Source organism: Lynx canadensis, chromosome E1 (genome assembly GCF_007474595.2).
Source record: "Lynx canadensis isolate LIC74 chromosome E1, mLynCan4.pri.v2, whole genome shotgun sequence".
Taxonomy (NCBI): domain Eukaryota; kingdom Metazoa; phylum Chordata; class Mammalia; order Carnivora; family Felidae; genus Lynx; species Lynx canadensis.
This window is the reverse complement of record NC_044316.2, coordinates 35934731-35961135: the sequence shown is the minus strand read 5'-3', so window position 1 is coordinate 35961135 and position 26405 is coordinate 35934731. Positions and strand designations below refer to the sequence as shown.

The 26405-nt window shown below is 53.5% G+C and overlaps 2 protein-coding genes across 2 annotated transcripts; one reads left to right on the top strand and one right to left on the bottom strand.

Moving 5' to 3' along the window:
- Positions 1-519: 519 nt before the first annotated feature.
- On the top strand, positions 520-15766 carry UBE2Z (ubiquitin conjugating enzyme E2 Z). The gene is given in 8 exon segments (XM_030294692.1): positions 520-940; positions 2940-3012; positions 4948-5135; positions 7190-7227; positions 7230-7300; positions 10647-10759; positions 11194-11284; positions 13680-15766. Coding segments are annotated over 8 exon segments (1059 nt in total). The 5' UTR covers positions 520-626; the 3' UTR covers positions 13851-15766.
- Positions 15767-17156: 1390 nt separating this feature from the next.
- On the bottom strand, positions 17157-26124 carry SNF8 (SNF8 subunit of ESCRT-II). Its single transcript, XM_030294693.1, is given in 10 exon segments — positions 17157-17388; positions 18184-18195; positions 18198-18260; positions 19382-19523; positions 20470-20500; positions 20503-20541; positions 21184-21288; positions 22600-22738; positions 25573-25623; positions 25988-26124. Coding segments are annotated over 10 exon segments (774 nt in total). The 5' UTR covers positions 26042-26124; the 3' UTR covers positions 17157-17250.
- Between the last annotated feature and the right edge of the window lie 281 nt (positions 26125-26405).

Genomic DNA, 26405 nt, shown 5'->3' with positions numbered 1-26405 from the left:
GGATACACTCAAATGCGGGAGTTTTTTACTCGCAGGCTCGGATTCCTTCCTCTTGGTCCTGTTGCACGCCGGGGGCAATGGCAGCTTGCCCTCCGTGGGTGAAGGTGCGGGGAGCAAGGATAAATTAGAGGTTTTCAGACAGTAAAAGAGCCCTCAGCAAGTCGGCTCATCTACTCGAAGCTCCTCCAAGGAAGCTGGATCCCCAATTCTATCCCACGGACACAACCGAGGGTCGCTCCCGCTAAGGGTGGGAGAGGATCCTTCCTTCCTCCTCTTGTCACACTTGAAAATAAAATATTCCACGGCACTGGGCTCTCGGCCGCACCTCGACGTCCCGGCACGCCTCAGATCCTCCTCCCACAAAGCGGGGGACCGACGCAGGCCCGTAGCCCTGGCGGAGCCGGCTCGCTCCCACCCCCTCTCGCCCTGGAGGACCGTGGGTGGACGCTCTTGCAGAACGCCTCTCGCTGGTCGGGCGGGGGTGGGCGGAGCCAGCGCCGCCCGGGCTGTGGAAGCGGAGGGTGGGGACACTCTGGCCCGGCTCTCGGTGGTGCGGGAGCGGGAGGGAGCAGCGGCCGCTCTGGTCGGCGGACGTGCTGCCGAGCAGTCCCGGAAGCGAAGCAGCGATGGCGGAGAGTCCAACTGAGGCGGCGACGGCGACGGCGGGCGCCGGGGCGGCAGGCCCCGGGGCGAGCGGCGTCGCCGGTGTTGTTGGCGTTAGCGGCAGCGGGTTCGGGCCGCCTTTCCTGCCGGATGTGTGGGCGGCGGCGGCGGCAGCGGGCGGGGCCGGGGGGCCGGGAAGCGGCCTGGCTCCGCTGCCCGGGCTCCCGCCCTCGGCCGCTGCCCACGGGGCCGCGCTGCTTAGCCACTGGGACCCCACACTCAGCTCCGACTGGGACGGCGAGCGAACCGCGCCGCAGTGTCTACTTCGGATCAAGCGGTGAGCCGGGGTTTTTCCTCCCCCAGCCCCGAGCTCCGGGGCTCGACCTTCCCCGCCCCCGCTTTTACCCACTACCCCCCCCCCCGCCCGCCGCCCGCTGCCTCCGCGCTTCCCTCGCGCGGCCCAGCTCCAAGGCCCACGTCTTGCCAGCCCGGAACGTCGCGATCCAAGTCCCCTCTTCCCCCGCCCGCAGCTCCACACGTACCAAACCCCTCCTCGAGTGCCCAGGTCCGACCCCGCCCCTCGGCTCCCTCCCTTGAGCCCTTCGTCTCTGTGCCCCATACCCTCCCCCATACCTCCCGCCCGAAACCCGACCCTTTCGCGCTTCAGCAACACCCCCTCCCGTCTTCCGCGCCGCCTCTCTCCCCCCTTCCCCACCCCAGCCTCGCTAGATGCTGCCCGGAGGCCCCACCCATCGCCCCCCCCCACCCCCGCGTCGTCTCCTCCGGAGCCCCGTTTGTAACACGGCTTGCTTTCCTTGGCTTCAGACTCGAGGCCAACCTTTCTTTTTATTCCCCATCTCTTCAGACCCTCTCCCCAAGTCTGGATCGCTTCCCTCACGTACCCGCAGTCTCCCCTTGAATCACTTCTGCAGAACCCCGAAGCTGTCCGCTCTCACACCTGTTCCAGGAAACGCACGCTTCCCCCCCCCCCCCCCCCCGAGTCTCACTCTGGCTTGTAATATCCCACTCAAGACTTTCTTGTGTTTTTCCCTCTGGGTCATCTGGTTTACTTTTCTGAAGCAAATCCACCCTGCTCAAATATAGGAACAAAGGCCCAAGTCCTTTCTGTGCCTATTTCTTGGGTGACTGACCTTAGATCCTATCATTTAATAGATAATGTTTTTTGCAAAAATGCTTGGTGTAGTGTTTACTGCATAGGAAAAGAGTAATGCTTTTTAGCTGCTTCTAATCCTGAGACCTGTTTCTTGATGACCAGCCTCTTCCTCTCCCGTACCCCCCACTGCAGCCATCCTCCCCTGGGTAGTCCCATCCCCCACGCTCGGAGTCCCTTCCCCGTGTCTCTTCCTACCTTTCAAGGTGGTGATAAAATTGAGCAGCCCGCTGTGTGTGAAGTGTCTGGCCCAGTGCCTGACACATGCCAGCTCCATCCGGGTTGCCACCTCTAACTTCAGAACCTCAGCACCCCCCTCTCTACTCCTGTACAGGCTTCCATCCCTGACTTACCTGTGAGTTGCGCCAGTACCTTTTCCCCTCTGCTCTGTCACTTGCGTGCCCTTGATGTCCCTATGTACCCTAGCAGGTCCCCAGGCTTTTCCCACCTAGAATGTCCTTTAGACCCTTGCTGACGGCTGATGCATTCTAGGTTGTGCAATACACCCTACAAATCCTCCCGTCTACAGCAGCCGCTGCGTGTCCTTCTCTCCTTCCCGGTGTGAGATTCTCGGCTATTCCAGAGGGTCCTTCCCCCTCCCGTTCCCCCCCCCCCCCGCCAGTCTGAAGAGATCTCTCCACCCCCCTTGGACTCCTGGGCAGGCAGACCATTACTGCCCCTCGCTAGCTCACTTGCTTCCTACAGTCCCCTTGCCAACAACGGTCCACTGTATGGTTTACAGCATTCGTTTCTTAGTGGAGTTGGTGATGTCTTCCCAGCTACTGAGCACTCTTCATTTAGCATTCAGCGGTAGTACCTGGGAATCTCGGAGGTGGGGAGTGAATGAATTGCCCTGTGGGAGGAAGAGAGAGTAAATGGGATGTGGCTTTTCCAGGGTGACATCTGATGCCATTGGGATCTCTGATTTTTTTTCCCCCTCCCCCTGAGGAAACAATGCCCTTTTGAATAATCCGCTCTCTGCTTGCCTGACGAGTACTCAGCTGAGGTTTCTCAGCCAGCGAGACAGTGCAGACATTTGTGGTACCAAGCACCACTTTCTCAAACCCTGGCCTCATTGAGGTGATCACAACTGTTCTGCTCAAGGGATTCCCCTTTTTTCTCCTTTCCCTCACTCCCTTCCCCACCTCCTCTTGGTGTTATACAGGGATATCATGTCCATTTATAAGGAGCCTCCTCCAGGAATGTTCGTTGTTCCTGATACTGTTGACATGACTAAGGTATGTAACTCGGAAGGGGTTGGGGGCTACTGGGAAATTGGGCCCAGAAAGTTGGAAGAGCCTAAAAGATTATCCAGCCCACATCTCTGATTACAGAAATGAATAAATCGAGATCCCAAGAGAGTCCGTGGCTTGCCCAAGGTCACCCAGTGAGGTGGAGCAGAGACTTGAACAGGTGTCTTTTCTTTGGGTGCCAGTCGGTCTGGCTTGGAAAATCCCTGTTGATGCCTCTTGTCCCAGCCTAACTATTGTCAGGACACTCTTTCACTCTCAAAAATGCTCCAGTTTGGCTGATAAATTATATGATCACCCTGTTGCTTTTAACTACCCAGTTCTTCCCCCATCCTGCCACTCTTGGCTTTTAAGTAGGGTGCTGTAAATCAGATGCGGAGGAGGTTGGGATGGGGCGAGCCTGAGTAAGCAGTTTATGCTTAAAGGGCCTTGTTCAGGCTCCTGTCCTTACTGGTTACCGTCGAATATCCGTTCCATCCCAAAGACCATTCCTGTCTTGTCCTCCGCATAAACATGGAGGAAGCTTAAATTCCCTTGGCATGGATACCTAGGCCTCTCTGTCATCGAGTGCTCTACCCCGAGGAGTCAATGTTCACTTGATCTGATGTTGTGAAGAAATCAGATTTCCTAAATCGAGGAAACTCTCCGTAGTTTCACATTCCCTTACAGTTAAAAGTTCAGACGTTCTAGTGTTGGTATATCTATTTTTTGTTTTGAATAGGTTTCCCTGTACATTGATTTTTTTTTCTTTTTATGTGGTTGGAAATGTTTTTCCTGGGACATCTTGTCCTCAGTCAAGTGTCACTGTTCCTATGCTAGTCCCCCGGGTCCCAGAACTGATGTCATGTTGATGCCATTTGAGCTTGTTATTCCAAATGACTGAGGGCAAAAAGATAATCCGGGGTGCCACCCGCGCAGAGTTGGGACTGAGGCATTGGATTGCAGGGCCTCTTTCGTCTTGCTGTTAAAATTCTGAGCAAACCTAAATGCCTAGGAGCCTTTGTAGAAAAAGAAATATAACGGGGTCCGTTCACCTTTTCCTCCTTTCAGGAGAGGAAAGCTCGTTCAATGATTGTGGCCGGAGGAAAAGAGTTTAGCGTTCTGTTTTAAGTGCTGCCGATTTTTTTTTTCCTTTTTAAACTAACCTACAGTATCGGGGAAATTTCTGGGGATGGTCTGATGGCTCCAAATGGACCCTGAGTTTTCCCCGTTACTCTGTGTGTCTTTGACCCAGCTGGAGGCTGCCTGAGCCACATCCTCCACAGTCGGTTTGATCCTATGCAGAGGAAGCAGACACCCTCGGCCTCCGTCACAGCCCTCAGCTCTGCGCTGTGACTGCCACTGGTGATGTGGCCACCAATCCCTCTGCTCTTTTCCATTCATCTTACACCCCCCACCCCAGCTTTGTACCACGTGAACAGGGTGGAGTTGCCTCATAGGCATGTTTAACCTAGGCAGATCCAAACGGACGGACTCCGTGAAAACATGTATTCGTTTCTTAAAATCAAACACGCTAGGATAATATTTTACAGATGCCTACTTAAACTCGCACAGCGGTGTTCCATCGGCATTTGTTACATCTAACACTGATCAGGGAGGCCCAAACAAAAAGCCCGCCGCGAGGGAGTTTTCAGGGACCCTCGAGGGAGGGTGATTTTGACGTGGTTCGATCTCCACCTTGGGCTCTAACCTTAGAACCGTAATCCCTGAGTAAGGCGCCCCTCCACCGGAGTGGGATTTCTCAGAATTCCAGACATAACTTCTCAGTATGAGTGAGGACAGGCTGTTCAGGCTGCACGGTGAGGATGTGGAGGATGGAAACCAGATGAAGGTCCTGCCTCTGGTGTGGGTAGCAAGTGGAAGCCAGGAGGGGTTGGGATGGGACATCACCTCACAATTTTGAGATGGGGTTTTATTTTGCAGATTCATGCATTGATCACAGGCCCATTTGACACTCCTTATGAAGGGGGTTTCTTCCTGTTCGTGTTTCGGTGTCCGCCCGACTATCCCATCCACCCACCTCGGGTCAAACTGATGACAACGGGCAATAACACAGTGAGGTTTAACCCCAACTTCTACCGCAATGGGAAAGTCTGCTTGAGTATTCTAGGGTAAGAGGAGACTTCTAAGTGGCCAAGTTGGTTGTTAGCAAATAATTACTGCAGGCCAGCCTGTATCAACCAGGGTTCCTCGTCCGAAGCACGGAACACAGCAAATGACTGGAGTGACTGTTTCCTCATTTTTCCCCAGGATGGTACACCACCGTATATCATTCTAGGTGCAAAAGAGAGAAGTTAATTTATGACCCACAACGGATGCTTCAGCAAAGCGATTTCTCCCTCAGCGCCCACGGCACCTGGGAACTTGTGGCCCTGCAGATTCTGGGGTTCCACCCTAGACTTAGCACATCAGAAACTCCAGGGGTAGGGCCCAGCAGTCCGTGTCTTCCAAGCCCTCCAGGCGATGTCTGGCGCAGTCCAGCCTGAGAACCACTCCCTTAGGGCCTCAGGGCTTAACCTCTCTCGAACAGGTTGAGAAAGGCTGCGGGTCTGTGCCATGTAAGGTTGTGGGTGTCTCATTTCTGAGTCTCTCAGTGAGTGGCTTTGGAGGCGGTGGTAGTGATGAACACGATTCTGATATGTTAACAACTGAATGAAAAACGAGGTTGGAAATCACATCAGGTCAGAAACAAGCTCCAGGAACATTTTGAGTCTGGGCGCTACTGAGATTTTGCTCCGTGCAGTTCTCATCGTTCCCCTTTCATTGCCCTTTGGGGGTTACCAGTTCAGAGTGGAAACATCTTCTAATGTCTTCTGGATAGGTCTTTCTCGTGTGGGTGAATTTCCCTAGGGCAGAGAACAAGTACAGGTTGAAGTTGGGAAAGTTGCCCAAACCGGCGGTACTGTTTCCTCTCTTGTCCAGCAATGTCTGTCTTGTCCAGCATGTTTCCCAGTGTGCGTGGGGGAAAAGGCAGCTGAATCAAACTGGAGATCAGGATTTTTTTTTTTTTTTTTTTAAATTTCTTAGATCCAGGGATGTGTTCTGTGATGGTGGCAGCGAGGAAGTCCTTCAAAAGAGGCTGCCCTTAAAGAGATCTTTTATGTTGTCAGGGTTTTTGTCTCTGCTGGAGGATAGCGGTATATATAGCCCACAGTGGCGAGGCACTCCGTTGTTTCCGTGTGACATTTGTGCGTGACAGCGTCTCTGTACGAAGTTCTCCGCTAGGCCAGGATAAAACTGTTTTGAACAAACAACAGCCCACAGTAGAAACAGGGGAAGTAAGATGGCAGGGTGAAGGTGGCAGAAATGGGTGGGGTAGAAAAGGAGAAGCTACCTTGACGTTGTGAACTTTTCCCATGAAGCGTCATAGGGTAGAAGATTGGCCAGTCAGCTTGAACAAGCCTGGCCTGGCTTAGGTTGTGTTCAGCCTCCAGATCAGGTGCCAGCTGAGCGAAGAAATGTCATGTCCAAGCTGCCTTCCCCCTCCGATACACAGTCATGTATGTGGAGGAGAGGACCGTCTTGTTCTGGATGCTTTGCAACTCTATTATTTCAGACCCTCTGCAGTGTAGAACTGCCCCTTACCCCCTTCCTGTCCTTTGGCAGCGTTCTGTAGTCTTCAGAGAATTTGACGCTCTCTGGGGTGGGGGCTGGATCCAGAAGGGGATCCCTGATCATCAACACCCCCCCCCCCCGCAACATGGCCTCTAATCAGATGGCTCCGGGCCCCTCTGTGCCTGTATCTCCGCTTCTGTCTCCTCCTGACTCCTTCACCACCCTTAAATAAGGAAGCTCTGAGATCCACAGAGGTTAACATTTAGACTGCCTTTGAGGCTGTTTTCTTACCTTATTCCTTTCATTTTGATGAATGGAACCTTCCCTGGTTACTGTTTCTTTCTTAGGCCAATGAAAATCCCTTCAAAGTTATCTTGCTTGCTTTACCCTCTTTTCTTTTGTCCCACTTGACAAGAGGATTAGGCAGTTGACTTCTGGTGAATGAGGGTGAGACAGGCTGGGAAATTCCAGAGCATTAATAGTGAAAGAGAAACGTTGAGTCACTGATGGTGCTGTGGTGTGGCCAGGCCCCAGGGTACTGGTGCTAGTCTTTCGGTGGCGGCCTTCGCGCTGGCCTCACCCGGCTACTCCCCTCTGCTGTGTTTTGCAGTACGTGGACCGGCCCTGCCTGGAGCCCAGCCCAGAGCATCTCTCTGTGCTCATCTCCATCCAGTCCCTGATGACTGAGAACCCCTATCACAATGAGCCTGGCTTTGAGCAGGTAAGACCGGGGCGGGTGCGGAACTGTGGGCAGAATACTGGGTTTGAAGAGATCAGAGAGGTCTGCTTCGGGGTCCTATTTGTTTGTCACCATAGGAGGAAAAGGGAGCTGGTTCGTGGGCTCCTTAAAAATGAATTTTTTTTCCTCCTAAGCCCTGATAACACCGTCAAGTTCTTGCCACGTGACTTGGGTGAATCTGCAACGTGGGAATGAGTGGAGTCATCCGGAAATGAATTCTAAGCCTGCTCTGGGGGCTGTTTTGCAGCCAGTGGGTTCTTCTGCACGTGTCCATTCTCCAGTACCCCCTTACGGTACTTCCTAGTGACTCCTACTCCCGGAGTTACCAAGTGCTATTACCTAAGAGCCACAGGAGCTAGTCATTAGCCAGGGCAAGCATTTTTTTGGTCAAGGGACGCCTGGGGGGTTCGGTCGGTTAAGCGTCCCGACTCTTGATTTTGGCTCGGGTTGTGATCTCACGGTTTGTGGGTTCAAGCCCCGCATCAGGCTGCATCAGGCTCTGCCTTGATGGTGCGGTGCAGAGCCTGCCTGAGTTCCCACCCCACCCACCTTCCTCCTTCCTCTCTCTCTCTCTCTCTCTTCCTCTTTCCCTCTCGCTCTGCCCCTCCCCCACTTATGCGCACACGCACTCTCTCAAAATAAATAAACCTTAAAAAAAAAGGAAAAAAAGAATATTTTAGTCAATGCTACCGAAGAGAAGGCAGAGGAAAGTCGTATTTTCCAAAGGTTTGCTATTTGCCAGCTACTGCCGAATTTGATATAGTATCTCATTTAATCTCTATCGGGGTAGATGTTGTTATCCCCACTGTCAGATGAGGTGTTGGTCACGTGGAGAGGTTGATTAACTTTCACAAAGACACCCAGATCATGGTAGAACCCAGCATTTGCTGGAACCCAGCGTTCTTCCATTGTTTAAAACTGCCTGCCAGGATTACTCATGAGTACAAGAAAAGAGTTGCAGTGATAATCCCAAAGATTATAATTCTGTCTAGGTGATTAAAACAGTTAACTGAGTTTTAAACTATTTGGAACAAAGGGAAGTACCTTTTAAGAATGAACAAAAGTTACTCCCCAAACCATCCTTTCCAACAGTGTATTGATTTCAGGCTTCAGTAGAAATGGAAAAGGGCCTTACTCACTAACCAAGGAGCTGATTTTAAGGTCTTTCCTTGTTTGGAAATTCAAACAGAGGTGACTGATTTCTTTTTTTTTTTTTTTTTTAAGATTTCATTTATTATTATTTTTTTTTATTTTTTAAAAATTTTTTTTTTTCAACGTTATTTATTTTGGGACAGAGAGAGACGAGCATGAACGGGGGAGGGGCAGAGAGGAGAGGGAGACACAGAATCGGAAACAGGCTCCAGGCTCTGAGCCATCAGCCCAGAGCCTGACGCGGGGCTCGAACTCACGGACCGCGAGATCGTGACCTGGCTGAAGTCGGACGCTTAACCGACTGCGCCACCCAGGCGCCCCTCATTTTTTATTTAAAAAGTTTTTTTTTTTTCAACGTTTATTTATTTTTGGGACAGAGAGAGACAGAGCATGAACGGGGGAGGGGCAGAGAGAGAGGGAGACACAGAATCAGAACAGGCTCCAGGCTCTGAGCCATCAGCCCAGAGCCCGACGCAGGCTCGAACTCACGCACCGCGAGATCGTGACCTGGCTGAAGTCGGACGCTTACCGACTGCGCCACCCAGGCGCCCCGTAAGATTTCATTTTTAAGTAATCTCTGCACCCACTGTGGGGTTCGAACTCACAACCCTGAGATCAAGAGTCGCACGCTCCACTGACCGAGCCAGCCAGGCATCCTGTGACTTTATTCTTAATACCCCGAAACATTCTCACTTCACAGCCCCCTGGTGTCCAGGTGGCTTTTTCACAGCTCCCAGAAGGAAGGAAGTGCCCAGCTGATCCATTTCTTAAGTCTTTTTTTTTTTTATATACGTTTATTTTTTTGATAGAGACAGAGCACAAGTGGGGGAGGGGCAGAGAAAGAGGGAGACACCGCATCCGAAGCAGGCTCCGGGCTCTGAGCCGTCAGCACAGAGCCGACGCGGGGCTCGAACCCAAACCGTGAGATCGTGACCTGAGCCAAAGTTGGATGCTTCACCGACTGAGCCACCCAGGCGCCCCATTCCTTAAGGGCTAAGCAACTTCTTTCTTAAGTGACTAAAATGGCTCGATGACAGGAAGAGTACCCTTGTTGGGCCCCACCCAACTTTGAAGATCTCGGAATCAGATGAGATCCACTGTCCTCATTTGTCTTCCCTGCTGTTTTCACGTGCTACTTGCTGTTATCAGAGTAGTCACTGACGGTCCAGCGTATAACGTATCACCAGAAAGAACATAATGCGGGTAACAAAAGAACTGACCCACGGGGGGACGCCTGGGTGGCTCAGTCAGTTAAGTGTCCGACTCCCGATTTCGCCCCAGGTCCCTGATCTCATGGTTTGTGAATTCGAGCCCCGCATCGGGCTCTGTGCTGACAGCGTGGAGCCTGCTTGGGGTTCAGAGAACTGACCTGCTGAGCGCCAGCTAGTAGTTTGCGTGGTGTTTGACAGGTGGGGACTACTGTGGCTCTCCTCAAAACGTTCAACACGCCCCACGGCACCCCTGTGATCTCACTGTGGTGCATTTTGGAAACCGTGGCAATGGGCCGAGGGCGTGTATCTCTTTCTTGTTCGTGCTGGGTTTTTAATCAGAGGCCAGGGTTCTGATTGCCGGGCTGGTGGCAGGAGGAGCGTTGAAGAGTAAAGGAAGAGTTACGAGGATGGAAAACCGTACCCCCTTCCATTTATACCCGTGCGCTCGTACCGGCTTTCTCCAAGTTGGAGTTTTCTTTTGGAAGATTCAAGTTCCCCTTCGATAGATTCATATTAGTTGGTGCAGTGATGGCGGATCCCTGCAGACCTGAAAAGGAGTTAACCGGGAAGCTTCCTGGTGTCTATAGAGTTCTTCACTGAGACTCCTGATAAGTGTGCCTTTTTTGTCCCGCCACCATCCCTCCCGTTGGTTCTTTCCCACAGAATCGACCTCAGAGGCCTCTCGTTTCACCGTTAGGAAAACGGTGACGGTCCTAGGTTGCTGCTTACAGGTCGAGTGACCCGTAACGGAGGATGGGTATTGGCCCGCGTGGCGGGGGAGGTGAATGGTCCCCAAAATAAAAACTTGGTTGCTCTTCGAGGATCTGCCACCCAGCCGGAAAGGTGTTGTCTGGATTCGTCTGCGGGGTCACGTGCCCCACGCTCATCGTGAAGTCTCCTCCTGTTGACTTTTCTCTTTGCCTAAATTTTGTACTCGGATACTCTGGTATCTGTTAACGTTGCAGGAGAGGCATCCAGGAGACAGCAAAAATTACAACGAATGTATTCGGCATGAGACCATCAGAGTGGCGGTCTGCGACATGATGGAAGGAAAGTGTCCCTGCCCTGAACCTTTACGGTATGTGTGCGTCAGGAGAGTCGGTACCCACTTGGTACTCGGTATTCTTTTTGGAGGTTTAGCTGGTTCGTACCTTTGAGAGTCTTCGGGGCAAAATCCAGCGTTGGGCACCAGGGGAGATACGGAAAAAGGAAAGATGTGGCTCGTGCCCGAGGGTTACTCGAGAGGAAGTTCGGAGAGCTTCTCTTTCCTGGGAGAGTGCCGAGCCTGCTGGGAAAGTATTAACAGTCACTCTCCTTGAATCATCCCTAAGGTAGGAGAGAAATCAGCCACGGGCCGTCGGGTTCCTTTTTCCATTTGCCACCGAAAGATTTCTGTAGGATGCCACACCCGGGCTCGGGAACTCTTACTTGGTTTGGCAGCGAGGCTAGATGACGAAGGGGGGAGCCCTCCCCCGCCGTGTTCCTCACGTCAGCTTCTCTGCCTCTTTCCAGAGGGGTGATGGAGAAGTCCTTCCTGGAGTATTACGACTTCTATGAGGTGGCTTGCAAAGATCGGCTGCACCTTCAGGGCCAGACTATGCAGGTAACGCAGCCCCTGCCACTGACTCCAGACGCCTTCCCGCAGACCACGTAAGCCCCCCCGCCCCGGCAAGGATAGCGCCCGCGGCTCTCAGGAGTCAGAGCCGAGAGCAGCTTGGTCCAGCTTGAGCGGCCGCAGCCCAGAGAGGAGACTGCCTTGCCTGAGACACGCGGCATCGCTTCTCCGTTCTTGGCCTAAACGAGGCGCTCGCGAGTAGAGTCCGAACTGTCCTGCTTGCTCATCTGGAGTGCCTTCCCTTCGTAGTCGTCTTTTCAAGCGCGAGAGCTTTCGGCCTTCTGGGAATCTCCGCGATTACAAGGGCGAATCTCCTATTGGAGTTCGGTCCCTAGGTCAGAGGGGCGCTCGGAGAACGAGGCCGAGGGAAGTGTTGGATGTGTGGCATTGTGGGTTGGAGGATTCCCGTGGGAAAAGATAGCAAGCCCTTGCGTAGTCTCTGCCTCTACCGGGGAAACGGACTCTCCACTTCCAATAAGAATGCAGCGCTTAGGGGCGCCTGGGTGGCTCAGTCGGTTAGGCTTCCGTCGGCTCAGGTCACGATCTCTGGGTTCGTGAGATCGAGCCCCGCGTCAGGCTCAGTGCTGACAGTGCGGAACCCGCTTGGGATTCCCTCTCTCTCTCTCCCTCCCTCCCCTCCTCATGCCCTCCCTCTCAAGTGCACTCTCTCACGTGCTCTCTTTCTCTCTTAAAATAAACTTTAAAACTCCTTTAAAAAAAAAAAAAAGAATGCAGAGTTTAGACTTGTTTTCAAGAGGAGATTCTTACTAAACCAAATTGTAAATGGTCTCAAATATAAAAAAACCCGGTTGTTAAGAGGACGAGACTCCTGCTCTCCCGAGGACCAGGTCTTGTGTCTTTTGGGTCATTTACTGGCCATCTTGCTTTAGAATCCTGCTGACTTGGGTAAGTGACTGACATGTCCTTGAGGTCCCCCCCAGCTCTTTCTGAGCCATTTCCCCCGCCCGGTCCTCGCCACCAGCCGCAGGGGTGAATGTCGTCTTTCCTCCGCTGCTGCTTAGAAATGGCGGTGTCCCTTTCCTTCCTTCACGGACTTTCCACCCACCTGCCACGTGCAAGACTCACAGGGCAGTGGGCGCCTGGCTTGGCTCAGTGGGTAGGATGTGCGACTCTTGATCTCAGGGTTGGAAGTTTGAGCCCCAGCGTTGGGTGTAGAGATTACTTGAGCAAACAAGACGAAACAACCTCCAGAGGGCAGGGGCGGCTCAGGGTTAACTTGTTTCCCAACCCCGTTTTTAGAGGACATGGGAGGTGCTTCCTCCCATGGTTTCAGGAATCGTTAGTGCTGGTATTTAAAAGCATTTCCATCGTTCACCCTGTGGAGGAAAAATAACTCGTGATGAGAGAAGGAGAGGGAGGAGCAGCGTCTGGGGAGGAGGGAAGTGGGTGGCTGTGGAGCCCGGGATGAAAAAGGGGAAGGTTTGAAAAATTGACCGCCTCGGAGGGAGTGTGGCGTCCAGCCTCGGCGGAGCGTAGCCCTCGTAAAGTGGCAACGCGCTGGGGCCCCGGGGACTGTGATCTGTGTTCCCTGGCCCCTGACCCTGAGGGTGACGTGTGGGGTAAGAGTGTGGAAGGCGTTTATGTGCGAGAAGCAGAATGTGAGGGGAAAACCGGCTGCTTTTCGGGACTCTCGAGGGAAGGCGTCCCCTCGCCTGAACCCCGGCCCCGCTGCTTGGCCGCCGTGTTCTCTCTGTGGCATTTTAAATTCCTTTTGTTTTTGCCCTCCGCTCCAACCATAGTTCTTCTTGACACTCTCGGGACCGTGAACCCCTCTCTGCAGAGTGTTTGGAGATCTTTGATCTAGGATTGAGCTGGGTGGCCCTGGAGTCATGCCCAGAAACCTGGACAGGGAGGTGGTGACAGGTCTCCGTGGAAGAGTGCACGGGTGCTTAATCTGGAAGTCAGAGCTCCTGAGTTCTCGACCTGCCTGTGACGTTGGAAAAGCAAGTTCCCCTTTGCTGAGTGTGGGAAAGGAGGATAATTTTCTCTCGTGTGGTTTTTGTGGAGTGAATGGAAACCAACCCAGGCACGCGTCATGATTACGGTTCTGGTCTTCAATTTCTGTTCCTTACTACCTCTCCTTTCCTCTGACCTCCCGCATAGTGGCTTGATTTCAGGGAACAAAAGTACATTTTCACGTTGGCCCCAGCCAGACCTGTCTGGGGTGGTTCACCTGCCATAACGTTCCTGAACTAGTCCTGTGTCATGTCGTCCGCTGTTGGCCCCTGTCGGTGCGACGCCCTCCTCCGCTCCCGGGACTCGGAAGCGGAGCGGGCGTCCCGCGTGGGCCCGGAGCTGCTGTCTCTAGGGTGAGCCGTCCAGACTCGAATCTTCCATCCCGCTTGTCTCCTTGTCCCCACAGGACCCTTTTGGAGAGAAGCGTGGCCACTTTGACTACCAGTCCCTCTTGATGCGCCTGGGACTGATTCGTCAGAAAGTGCTGGAGAGGCTCCATAATGAGAACGCCGAAATGGACTCTGATAGCAGTTCGTCTGGGACAGAGACAGACCTGCACGGGAGCCTGAGGGTTTAGACCCTGCTCCCTTCTCCCCCTTCCCCACTCAAGAGTCCCAGCAAAGTCCCTTCCCCCCCACCCCAGGGACGGAGAGGCAGTGTGTATCTCCCTCCAGACGTGACGTCATCCTGCAAGATGGCAAGAACCGAGCAAGCTCGGATCCCAGGGTGTGGGAGCGGGGAGGCCGTCCTGATCTGACCTCCCTGGCTCTCGAGCATCCGGGGCCATGTTCATCCCATAGCAGGGGCCCAGGTACCTATGCAGGAGCACCCCGGGGCGAGGGCCCCTGGCAAAAACACGGCAACCGACACACCTCTCCACAGGGCCGGCTCCTTAGGGATAGGTGGGAGACAGGCTGTAATTCCAAGAGGGAGTGTGCCCACGCGACGTATGGGGTTATCTGGAAGGGAGCTTTGGTGGGGGGGGGGGGCTGTCTGTGACACTTACGCAGTCTGGGTGGTTGTCTGTCTGTCTGTCCGCAGTCTCGAAGCAGGGCTTCCCAGCGCCCTTTTCCCCCCTGCCTCTCTTCTCCCACTACTTCCCATGGGCCAGCATAATTTTGTGTTTCCTAATTTATAGTCACTGTTCTAGACAGACCAAAGAGAAGGAACAGTGGTGGAGTCTAGGCTGCTGATCAGTAAGCTTTACCTAGCACCTGAGCACCTTTCCTCCTCTGCCCCGCATTCCCGCCCCTTCCCGGATTGAAGACGGAAGGGGACTGGCACCGGGACCGAACCGAGTCTTGGTTAAAGCCCGCACGGGCACCCTGAGAGGCTGATTTTGTTTCCCGCGATCACTGATTTGAGAAGTTCCCCACACAGCCAGCTGCTGTGTATATGGGATTGGAGCCACTACATAGAATAGTTTCTTACAGATTTTCAAAAAGGCTAGTAGCCACGATGAGGGCACTTCTGAGGGCGGGGTGCGGCGGGGAGACTGATGCTCGTCCTGTTGTGTTTCCGTTTGGCTGTCCTTGTGTATTTTCACCCCAGCCCCTCCCGCGCTACCCCCCCCCCCCGCCTCAACTTCAATGCCCAGGAACCTGTGGGGAGCAAGGTAGCCAATGGGGGGGGGTGGGGGGTGGCTGGGACTCTGGGCTCCCCTTCTCGCCACTCCCCTCCCTCTCCCTCCCAGCTGCTCTGCCGCTGGCTCTAAGGGGTGTCCCCTGGCTGTGTCGCTTCTCTGTATCTAGCTACAGTGATTCTTTAGCCGGTTGGCTCGGAAAATGGGCTTTAGGTGCCCTGTGGTACTGGGCGTTGAGGGAATCCAGCCTTCCCCTTTTGGTGTGTTCGCCCCATATTTCCGGATTCTTCCCGTTAAGGCTCCCAGTGGGGTGTCGGTGGCCCATGTGACGCAGGGCCTCGGGCAGCATCCAGCCACGTGGAAGGGAGAAGGGAGAGGAGACGGAGTACCTGCCCCGCCCGCTGCCGTGGAGGCGTCTGCCTGGGGGTCGTGGTGGGACTTCCCGGGGGGAGTTCCGGGGGTGGGGGGCACAAAGGAGAATGTCCTACTTGGGAGGGCAGGAAGCTGAGAAACTGGACAGGACGTGGGCTTGGGGAACGGAAGTTTATCTTGGATACCGAAGGCTGAGTCTCTTAACGAGACTCAAAAGAGGGACCCTGCTTCCCATTTCCCTCTTCCATTCCCAGAGCTAGCGCAGGGCTTAGAAGAATGCCCTTGGTCTGTTGGTCCAGTGGTCGTCTGTCATCCATTTTAAGTGTTCCCACTTTCAAGTGACAATCCTCTCCTTGGCCCTGCCATGGGCAGAGCATGTCTGGCATACCGGCCCGACTTTTACGCCCTAATCTTGAGTTGAGGAAATATATGCACAGGAGTCAAAGAGATGTCTTTATATCTGACTGTACATAAATGAAGTTTTTTGTTTTTTGTTTTTTTTTCTTTTTGGTGCAATAAAGTTTGTTTTGGCAGAAGGAGGAAGCGCCTGTGGGTGTGGGAGGGTTTGCGTGAAGGGAGCGTGGGTCTCCTCGACAACCACACCTCTCCCCTGGGTCTGCAACCGTCAGGGAGGAAGAAAGCGCTCAGTGAACTGTCTGGAAGCTGGAAGCTCCCGGCTACGTGACCTGGGTGGATGGATGCAGGGCTGCTGGTGACCAGTTTCCCGCCCACCAGGAGAAGAGCGTTTCGTGAGCCCCCCTCGGGCCGCCAAGGAGAGAGAGGAGTGCCGCCTCGGCCTCAGCCGCTTCCAGAGAGATGCAGATCCCACAAGGACGGGCAGGCCTCGAGTCTGGGCACCTGGGTTTGGGCCCGAGTGTCCCCTGGTAAGGATAAGGTGTCCACATTCGGGATAATCCAAACCACTGGGTTTTCTGTTTTCTGGCACTTAACCAGCCCTCAGGAGCCCAGCGTTCGGAGACCGTGGAGACGCTGCTTCGCGCAGCCTCCGCCCCACACCCCCGTCCCTACTGGGTAAAGGAGGCCCCTGCTTTCCGGCGCAGAGGCTTTTCCTCCTGGCTGACCACGGGCGTGGGGAGAAACTTCGCGAAATGCCGCCCCGTGCCGTGTGCAGCCAGGATACGGGAAAGTGAGGGGGGTCTGGTGGGAGTGGACCTAGGCTCTGGCTTTTCTCTTTGCTTCTTCCGCCTGGTGGCCTCTGGTAGAGGACTTGGACCCTTCGCCTGAGACATTAAGGAGACCTACTTACCCAAGTAAAGTCGTGAGGATTAGAGGGGGTTCGCAAGTGGGGTAGGTGGGTAGGTGCTCAGTAAACGATGCCCTTGCCGCCACTGAGGCTAGAGGGACCCGGTGAGCAACGGGAGAGGGAAAGCCACTAGGAAACGGGAGAACTACCACCGTGTAGGGCCACTGTCGGTCAGTTCCCCCAGATTCCACGGTTTCCTCTAACCACCACTTGACTTTGACCTCTGTTTCACACTCAGCCGTGTCTGTCATAACCTGCAGGGCCTCAAGGAAGCTGGATGAGACCGGACGAGTGGCTATGACTTACGGGTCCGTTAGGGTCTGCTGGTTGAGATCAAAACATCTTTCCAGGGACCAGCTTTGAGCCAGCGGGCTGTGATTTATGCCTCAGGGCTAGAGAGAGACTAGGCTGTCGAGCCAGGAGGCGGACAGCCTTCGTTCTAGACCCGGCTTTGCCGTGAGCTTGGAAGACCGGCCTGTAGAGGTCCTTCCCTCCGTGCTCGCTGTTCTGTGTAATTCGGGTCCTCCTTACCGGATAAATGAGGTTTTCCTCCACTAAAGATGCTACGGGAAGGCACTTTAAGAAAAAACAAGCCAATGGGTGAAGCGTACAGAGGGTGCAAGAAAACTTGGAACTCTTTCTTCTTGAAAGAAAAGAGACAAAAGCAAAGTTGTTCGGGTTTTATTCGCCAACCGCTCTCCCCTCCTCTCCCTGCCAGCTGCAGGGCCCCCACCCCCGACCCCCTGGGCACTCCCAGAGTCAGGGGAGGGCTTCTCTGGCCTCCTCGGCTGTAATCTCCTGGGAGTAGAGGTCCGTGAAAAGAGCGGGCAGCCAGTAGTGGGCCTCCCCGGGGGCCTGTAGGTCCAGCCAGGCCAGCCCTTCCTTCAGCAGGTGTTCCTGGAGGGAATGGGGAGGAAGAATCCTCTGGGACAAGGGAGCCCCCGTAGGGTAGACTGACAACCCCCCACACCTGTTTTGGCTTCAGTGCGGTTTACAGGCCTACATCTACACGAGTGCCTTCCCGTATTTACACAAACGGGAGCCACCGTGCTTAGTTCCGCGTCCGTTACCTCGAGGGTAAAACCTTTAGGGAGAAGTTAACGAAAGGGCTGTGTTAGCTTAGAATGGACTCCCCATTCCTACAGCTGGAAAGAGGCCCAGAGGGGCTGGTTGTGCCCCACAGCATTAAATAGATGTTTCTGTTACCCTGCTTTCCAGAAAAAAAGGAGATCTAGTTTAAACTGCCTGGATGAGGGAAGAAGGTATTGAAGGTCCGGGTTTACGGTCTCACGCTCCTTCTCCGTAACATCGGCCTCTCGTTAGCGCACGAAATCTGTATCTATAAAACTGTAACTACAACACGCAATGTAACAGAATATGATCGTGGATGTGTCATTAAGTTAGTTCACAAACCCCCTCACTCTGTATTAACAGCGTTACTTCTGATACAAACTACGTGAATGGTCTGACCAGGCTCTACAGGCCGGAGACAGGAGGGGGGGGTGGGGGGGCTCGCCTGCCGCAGTCAGGAGCCTGCCTCAGTTGTACCTCTCAGGGCCACCCTCAGAGACGCGGGGTCACTTCTGTGGGCCTTCAGGCAGAGGCCAGCGGAGCGAGGCTAGGTCCTGCCCGTGTGCTGCCTGTCCGCCCTCCTCCTCCCATCTTTTCTGGGCCATTCCAAAATTCACATACCAGCACTTGTCGCCAGATCGCTCGGTCTCCCATTTAAGACTGGCTTTGATATCGCTGACGGTCACGTAGCCATTTTTCTGAAGGAAGGAGGGATGGGGAGTCAGGTAACAGCGTACTTTCCCTAAGAGCCCAGCATCCGCCCAGGAACAACGGGTTTACCCACACGGGACAAAGAACTGCCCTTGGGCGAAGCCTATGAGAGCACAGAAAAAGAATGTTTAGAAGTCCCAGCAAAGAGGGGCGCCTGGGTGGCTCAGTCGGTTAAGCCATCCGACTTCAGCTCAGGTCACGATCTCACGGTCCGGGAGTTCGAGCCCCGCGTCGGGCTCTGGGCTGATGATGGCCCAGAGCCTGGAGCCTGCTTCCGATTCTGTGTCTCCCTCTCTCTCTGCCCCTCCCCCCCGTTCATGCTCTGCCTCTGTCTCAAAAATAAATACACGGTAAAAAAAAAAAAAAAAAAAAAAAAAACATTAAAAAAGAAGTCCCAGCAAAAAGAGAGAGAAGCAACTTTCAGGGTGACGAGGTGTTGTGTGGGGAGGGGGGTGTTAAAAGTGGGGTCCCTGGTACTAAAACATTAGACCTTCTCACGAGAACTTTGGAGTATGATCTGATTCAGGACAATGAACGGACAGGAAGTGGACGGTGACGCATTCCCCAGGGAGAAAAGCCCCCTCCTTCTTGAGTTTTGTTCGGGGGTATAGATTTAAGAAACCCGAACCCCCTCTTTACATAAAGCCCTGGTAAGGATTTGGCAGGGGGGGGGGGAGGGGACGTGCTGAGGAACAGGGGGAACGGTCAACAAGATTACACATTTGTTCTGCGGAATCGACACCCAGTTTTAAGAGGACCTCAAAGAACCCGTCTACCCAAGAAAAATACAGTTCGTTGTCTGCATGTCCGCCTATTCCGCTAGACTGTAAGCTCCCCCGCAGAGCAGGAACCACGTGGTACCCGTCGTTCTGCGCCCCGCAGCCTGGCCCGGTGCTTGGCACTGTAGCTGCTCAATAAACGTCTTCTAAAGAAGCTCAGGTCTGACTGATGCATCCCCTAGACAGTCTGGGCAGAAGACCCCCCCACCTCCCCGCCCCGCCCCCCTGCCCCCCACCCCGCCCCGCCAGAAGCCCCGCCCACACATGTGCACGCACACACCTCCCCTCCCCTCCCCGCGGGCCCCGGCCCCTCGCGAGGCCCGCGGTACCTCCGCCAGCTGCAGCACCACCGTGTGGTCCATATTGAGCTCAGCCGGAACAGACTGAATGAGGTAGGTGCCACCCACGGGGATGATGCCAAAGCCGGTGCCGAGCGCCTTCAGCTTCTTGATGGCCCTGATAAGGTCGTCTCTGAGGGGAGGAAACGCTGCTGAAACACCTTGGGCCGAGCGGACCTGGCAACGACGCACTTCCGGCTCGGCCCTGGGCAGGACGACCTGACAGAAGACCCAAGAGGGCGGGCGACGTTCGGTGACATTAGCGAAGAGGCGGGGTCAAAGGGCACCAAATGGTGCCGCTGCCAGTCAAGGGAGACGGTGCCCGGCGATCAGACCGCGCACTCAGCAAACCATCCTAACCCCAGACGGAGGTCAAAAATACGCCTACGGGGGCCCGTCAGGAAATGTGAACGAAGGAGCCAAAGGCAGGGGACAGCAGGGAGCGGCGTGGACTACGGCCAACTGCAAAACGCTTCTCCATTTTACAGAGGGCCACCCGGCTGATTACTGCCATGTGGCTTTTCCTAGTTCCCCACTAACTCAAACCAGGGAAAAGAAAACCCGCAACACGGTGGGTTCGTATACCCAGCCCACATACTGACAGCATTTCTTTTTGTTTTTTTAAACCTTTTCTCACCCTGAAGTCCCACAGAGAGGCTGGCGAACCAGATCAATCTATCTCCCCCCATCTTCTGGCCCCCCCACCCTCTCCCCAGCCTTTCTCCGTGCGGGCGCGCTAGCTTCCTGAACCCCAAGTAATCCAGAGTCTACACGCCCCAAGTTAAAAAAAAAAAAAAAAAAAAAAAGCAACAATACATTATGTAGACATGAAAAAAAATAAATAAATGATGCTTAGAAGGAAATACACCGGAACGCTGGCAGTTGTAATCTCTCCGTGGAGAAGTTACAGGTGGTTTTTTGGTTTTTTAGATCTGTGCACTTTTGGCATTCTAAAAAAACATGTTGGAATAAAACGATTCCTAAAGAAGCCCAGACATACGAGCCGTAAAGAGAAAAGATTTCATGTGACTTCTAGAAAGGCTTTTCTACGCTCCAAGGGACTGGGAGGCACGACCTACTGGCTGACATCCTGTGCGAATTTGCCCCTTCTTTTAACACCTGCTGATGTAGTTCCTCCAGAGTTATCAGACCTGTTGGAGGGACAGGAAAGCAGATGAAGTCCGCTACACCAAACCAATTAAAAAAAGCAAAGGCAGCAGCATCTCCAAAAAGCTACAAACACTCGCTCAACGTCGAGGCTGTTATCTGTTTACGGCCAGTGATTTCTAACTGGGTCTAAGCTCGCTTGCTTTCCTTGACTTCAACACAGCCCATTCGATGCGCTCATTAAGAGGACGCCGCTGGAGGCCCATTTTGGAGGTCACGTTTGGGGAGCACAGAAACTCGGCATCACCCTACTTTCCTGGGAGTGGCAGGGCAGACCTAGAGTTCCTCGTGATAAAGTCATAACCCAGACACGTTGTGTATCAGGGGAAAAGGCCTTAGCTCCTACCTCCCTACTGTTTTCTATACTAACCAGGGGCTGGACCTCCCCGGGGAAAAGGTCTCTAGAGAACAGAGACAATCATCCAGGCCATTCCATTTACCCCTGGCCATGGAGACCTGGTATAGATTCAAGGGCATGAAGCGGCTGAGACGCTTCAGAAGACCAAACGGTTTCTCAAGATCTCACTGGCCTGCAGACTGAAGGCTGGAAAAGCTCATCTTTCAGGGCTCTCTCTCTCTCTCTCAGGGAAGCCCAAAGCCCAGTCAAGAGACTTCGCCACACTCACCTCCATTCCGGTGCTTCAGGGCCAGGCACACTTCGATGATCTGAACACCCAGCTCATAATAGAAATCTCCCACGCCCAGCATCTCAGACCAAAATCCTTTTCCAGCTAAAAGACAGAAAGGCAACAGTCTAGGTCATATGTTAGCCTACGTCCATAGTTTTCTTTCAAAGCTAGATTAAAACATCTATCCTGTAGGGAAGCCTGCCCTGCCTAGGCCTAACTCCTTGTGCTCCATTACTACTCAGGATTCCCAAACAGTTGAACTCTTGGAAATTCCTGCTAAAAAACAGGCTCAGACAGTTGTAAAGGGTGGGCCTTCTAAAAGGCATTTCTGTTTGCCTAAGTGGCTCCAGGATACTATGAAACTGAGTTTTCCTTTCCCAAAGCATACAGGGAAATATAATGGGACAAGGCTAAGAAAAAAGAATATGCAGGGGTGCCTGGGTGGCTCAGTCGGGTTGAGCGACCGACTTCGGCTCGGGTCACGGTCTCACGGTTTTGCGGGTTCGAGCCCCGCGTCGGGCTGTCTGCTGACAGCTCGGAGCCTGGAGCCTGCTTCGGGTTCTGTGTCTCCTCCTCTCTCTGCCCCTCCCCTGCTCATGCTCTGTCTCTGTCTCTCAATAATAAATAAACATTAAAAAAAAAAACAACAATATGCAGACCGGGCATTCAAAAATCCACTGAAGGCCACAGTTTATGGAGTAAAAAATGCAGGCTATAGAGTAGTAATTATAGCATAATCCAATATGTTAAAAAAAAAGTTTATAAATACAATGTATGTGTCCAGCAAGATACCTTAGGCTGTTAATATGTATCCCTGCAATTAGGGACAGGATCAGGAGACTTCTATATTCTGTTTTTCCTCTTTTCTCCTTCGTTGACCGACTGCATAATTACATGCTACTTTCATTAAAATGAAATTCTTTTTTTTTTTAATGTTTTATTTATTTTTGAGAGAGAGAGAGAGAGAGAGAGAGCGAGTAGGGGAGGGGGAGAGAGAGGAGACACAGAATCTGAAGCAGGCTCCAGGCTCTGAGCTGTCAGCTCAGAGCCCGATGCGGGGCTCGAACCCACAAACCATGAGATCATGAACCTGAACCGAAGTCGGTCGCTCAACTGACTGAGCCACCCAGGTGCCCCCGAAATTCTTTTTTAATAGGGAAAAAAAAACATTAAAAAATCCCACTGTAGATCATTCAAGGGGAGGTCAGGCACACTGGCTACCAACCTACTCTCCAGCCTCTCCAGCTTTCCCATCAAAGCGGGCCCTCAGCCACCCTGCCAGGCCCGCACCAAAGACTACATCCTCTGGCTCTCCCTGCAGGCCCTTCTAGAAGATGCCCTGACCACAGTGATGACAAGGAGATGCGCTCCTGTCCCGAGGAGAATACCACACCCCTACAGTCAACTCCTTACAGGCCAGAGGATCCACCCCGATGGTGGCGCACATGTCCTGGAACTGCACCCGGAATTCCGGATTCTTCCGGATCTCCTGCTTGTGCTTGCTGGCAAATTCCTCCAGGTTGGTCTTGAACATGTCCAACTGCTTTGACATCTGTAGGGTGGACAAGGAGGAGGTTAGGGGCAGCCCAGCTAGGTGATAGATGTCAAAAATAAGTTCCTGGCCCAGTGGCAGGGCAAGGGTTAAATAACCCATTTCCTCCAGGCCTACTATTATGCTGTTTCTTATTCCCCCTTTCTTTTAAAAAAAAACAATTTTTTTAATATTTATTCATTTTTGAGAGAGAGAGAGGCCGAGGAGGGGAAGGGCAGAGAGGGAAACACAGTATCCGAAGCAGGCTCTGAGCTGTCAGGACAGAACCCGATGCAGGGCTCGAACTCACGAACCGCGATCATGACCTGAGCCGCAGTCAGATGCTCAACCGACTGAGCCACCCGGGCGCCCCTTGTTCTTTCTCTATTTAATCCCTTACTCTCCTTCATGGTTCTGCTGTCAGCTGACCTTTGATGCTATAATGTTTTCCTCAATTCTAAAACACACATTTTGGGGACCTCCTGGCTGGCTCTGTCAGTGGAGCACATAACTCTTGATCTCAGGGTTGTGAGTTTGAGCCCCACATTGGGTGGTTTTACTTAACAATAAATGTTTTAGGGGCGCCCGGATGGCTCAGTCGGTTGAGCATCCAACTTCAGCTCAGGTCATAATCTCACGGTTCGTGAGTTCGAGCCCCGCGTCGGGCTCTGTGCTGACAGCTCGGAGCCTGGAGCCTGCTTCAGATTCTGTGTCTCCCTCTCTCTCTGCCCCAACCCTGCTCATGCTCTCTCTCTCTCTGTCTTAAAAATAAATAAAAAACATTAAAAAATATATTTTAGGGGCGCCTGGGTGGCTCAGTCAGTTAAGCGGCCGACTTCAGCTCAGGTCATGATCTCGCGGTTCACGGGTTCGAGCCCCATGTCGGGCTCTGCACTGACAGCTCAGACCTGGAGCCTGCTTCAGATTCTGTGTCTCCTTCTCTCTCTGCCCCTCCCCCACTCACCCTCTGTCTCTCAAAAATAAATTTTAAAAAAATTAAAATTTTTAAATTTTTTTTTTCAACGTTTATTTATTTTTGGGACAGAGAGAGACAGAGCATGAACGGGGGAGGGGCAGAGAGAGAGGGAGACACAGAATCGGAAACAGGCTCCAGGCTCTGAGCCATCAGCCCAGAGCCTGACGCAGGGCTCGAACTCACGGACCGCGAGATCGTGACCTGGCTGAAGTCGGACGCTTAACCGACTGCGCCACCCAGGCGCCCCAAAAATTAAAATTTTAAAATAATCAAACAAGATATTTTAAAGAGAAACATAAATAAAAAATAAAACACATTTTTCCCCCAATGTGTTCCTGTTCTAAAGACAGGATGCCTCTAACAATCAGTGGCACATCTAATGTAGTGCCTTCTTTTTCTTTTTCCCACAGAAACTGTCATTACATTGAAGGTGCACCTCATAATCCATTTTGTCTTAAAAATGAGGGGGGGGAGTGCCTGAGTGGCTCAGTCCGTCAAACATCTGACTCTTGATTTCAGCTCAGCTCATGATCTCATGGTTCCTGAGATCGAGCCCTGCAGCGAGGAACCTGCTTGGGATCCTCTCTCTCCCTCTCTCTCCTTCATGAGTACTCGCAAGCTTGCTCTCTCTCCCTCTCTAAATAAACTTTTAAAAACGAGGGAATGCAGCTTCAGAGAGAGGGAAATCTCCAGCCACTGACAGAAAGGCTGAATAGGAGAAAATGAATTAGGTGCGCAGTGACTATTAATCTTTCGGTCATGGACCTTCTTGGAATCAACTCCAAAAACAAAGAATCCCTAAGGGAGGGGTGGGGGCCTACCAGACTGCATTCCAAGCTACCGTGCTAATGATTTGGGGATTTTCTGACTCATGGCTGTGACTCCTTCCCCTTTCTCTAATTAACAAAGCCTACTTTCTACCTGCCGGGAGAGTAACCGCTCCTGGCCCAACAACTCCTCACTTGCTACATATTAGAAACATTATAATCACCATTTCCAGTTGATTCCCCTATGTCATCTCCCTTATGATGGGAGCTTTTGAAGAGCACAGCCTGTGTCTCTTTCCTCAGTTCAAGGACCCCCATTTCCTTGCTTACTGCTTCCTCCTCTCCTTCCCCAGTCGTCATACTGAGTAAACTTGGGGCACGGACAGAAAAGGGAAGTGTTAGAAAAGGAAACTGCAGGCCCCGCACCCCATCACTGAACCACATTTCTGGAGGGGACAGTGGTGGTGCTGGATGGCACAGAGTAAGCAATATTTTCATGTTATCGCCCGGCACGTCAAGCGAAAGCCTCCAAAGATCTAAGCCAAACGGCTCTACCAACTACTACCCAGGTAACCTTGGACAAATCACCTGAATGTCCTCAATTCTAAACTGGAAGAACAGAGCTCTCTCCTGATAGGACTGTCAGGATGAATGAACGAGACAGGGTCGAGAAAAAACGGGCACGTGCATGGGATGATGAAAGCATGTAATCATTCAAAGATGTCAGCTATCACTGTCATTAGCAAGTCGGTAAATGGTCTGAGCAGTCCAGAACCAAGATTTGCCAAAGAGTCGAGTTTTAGTTTGATCCGAACAACCTAGGGGCACGCCGGTGGCTCAGTCGGTCAAGCCTCCGACTTGGGCTCAGGTCACGACCTCGGGGGTTCTTGAGTTCAGCCCCCCCGCGGGAGGCTCTGTGCTGACAGCTCAGAGCCTGGAGCCTGCTTCGGATTCTGGGTCTCCCTCTCTCTCTGTTCCTCCCCCGCTCACACTCTCTCTCAAAAATAAATAAAGATTTCAAACGTTAATCCACACAATATAGTTCACATCAAAGGCGTCCTGTCCACCCGGTCGGGTCTCCCTTCCTGCCTGGAGTCCTCCAACCGACTCACCTGGGCCAGCTGGTCCTCAGCCAAGACAGTTCCTCGCTCCTTGTACTTGGCCTGTCAGACAAAGAGACCGGCGTGAGTTGAGAGTGGGCACTGGGGGCTCCCACTTGTACTGCCCCGGCTGAAGTATGAAAAGAGGAGGTGTCTTTTAAATGGTTTTTCTTAGGGAGAGGGAGGAGGAAGAACAATAGACGACTGGTCTGTAGCCAAATTTGGGGACGCGGGGGGAAAGGGCTGGTGGACCCCGGGGATGCTGACATTCCAACCCACCGGAAGCTGAAGAGTCTCAGTTCCCCGGACCCGAGCAGCCTGCTGTCAGACTGCGATGGGGGGCGATTTGAGGGTACAGAGCTCTCCGCTCCAAGACTTCAGTCTCTGTCGGGTCGGGGGTGGCTGTGGGTCGGCCTCGTCCCCTCACCTCGGCCAGCTTCTTCTTGGCGATGGCGCCGGCTCCCACCCCGCGGCGATGCATCCCAGCCCCGGGCCCGCGGGCCGCCCCGCTGCCGGGACCCCGGGTCTCCGCGTCCCGGGATCCGCCGCCGGCTCCCGACGCGGAAGCGCGGGCCGCGCGTCATCTCCGCGCGCCGGAAGCTACGCGCCGACTTCCTGCCGCGGGGCAGAGCGGCCCCGCCTTCCTCGGTGGCCGGGGTTGGGAGAAGCCCCGGCGGAGCCCCGCGGCGGGGAAGGACGAGGCGGCGAGGACGCGTGGCGGCGGCGGCCTCCTTGTCGGCCGCGCGTTCCCCCACCCACGTGGGTGCCTGGACCCTCGCTTGTTGGCGCGGCTGCCCTTCCGCCGCCACCCAGCCTCCGACCGCCTGATACGGGGCCAGGCGCGG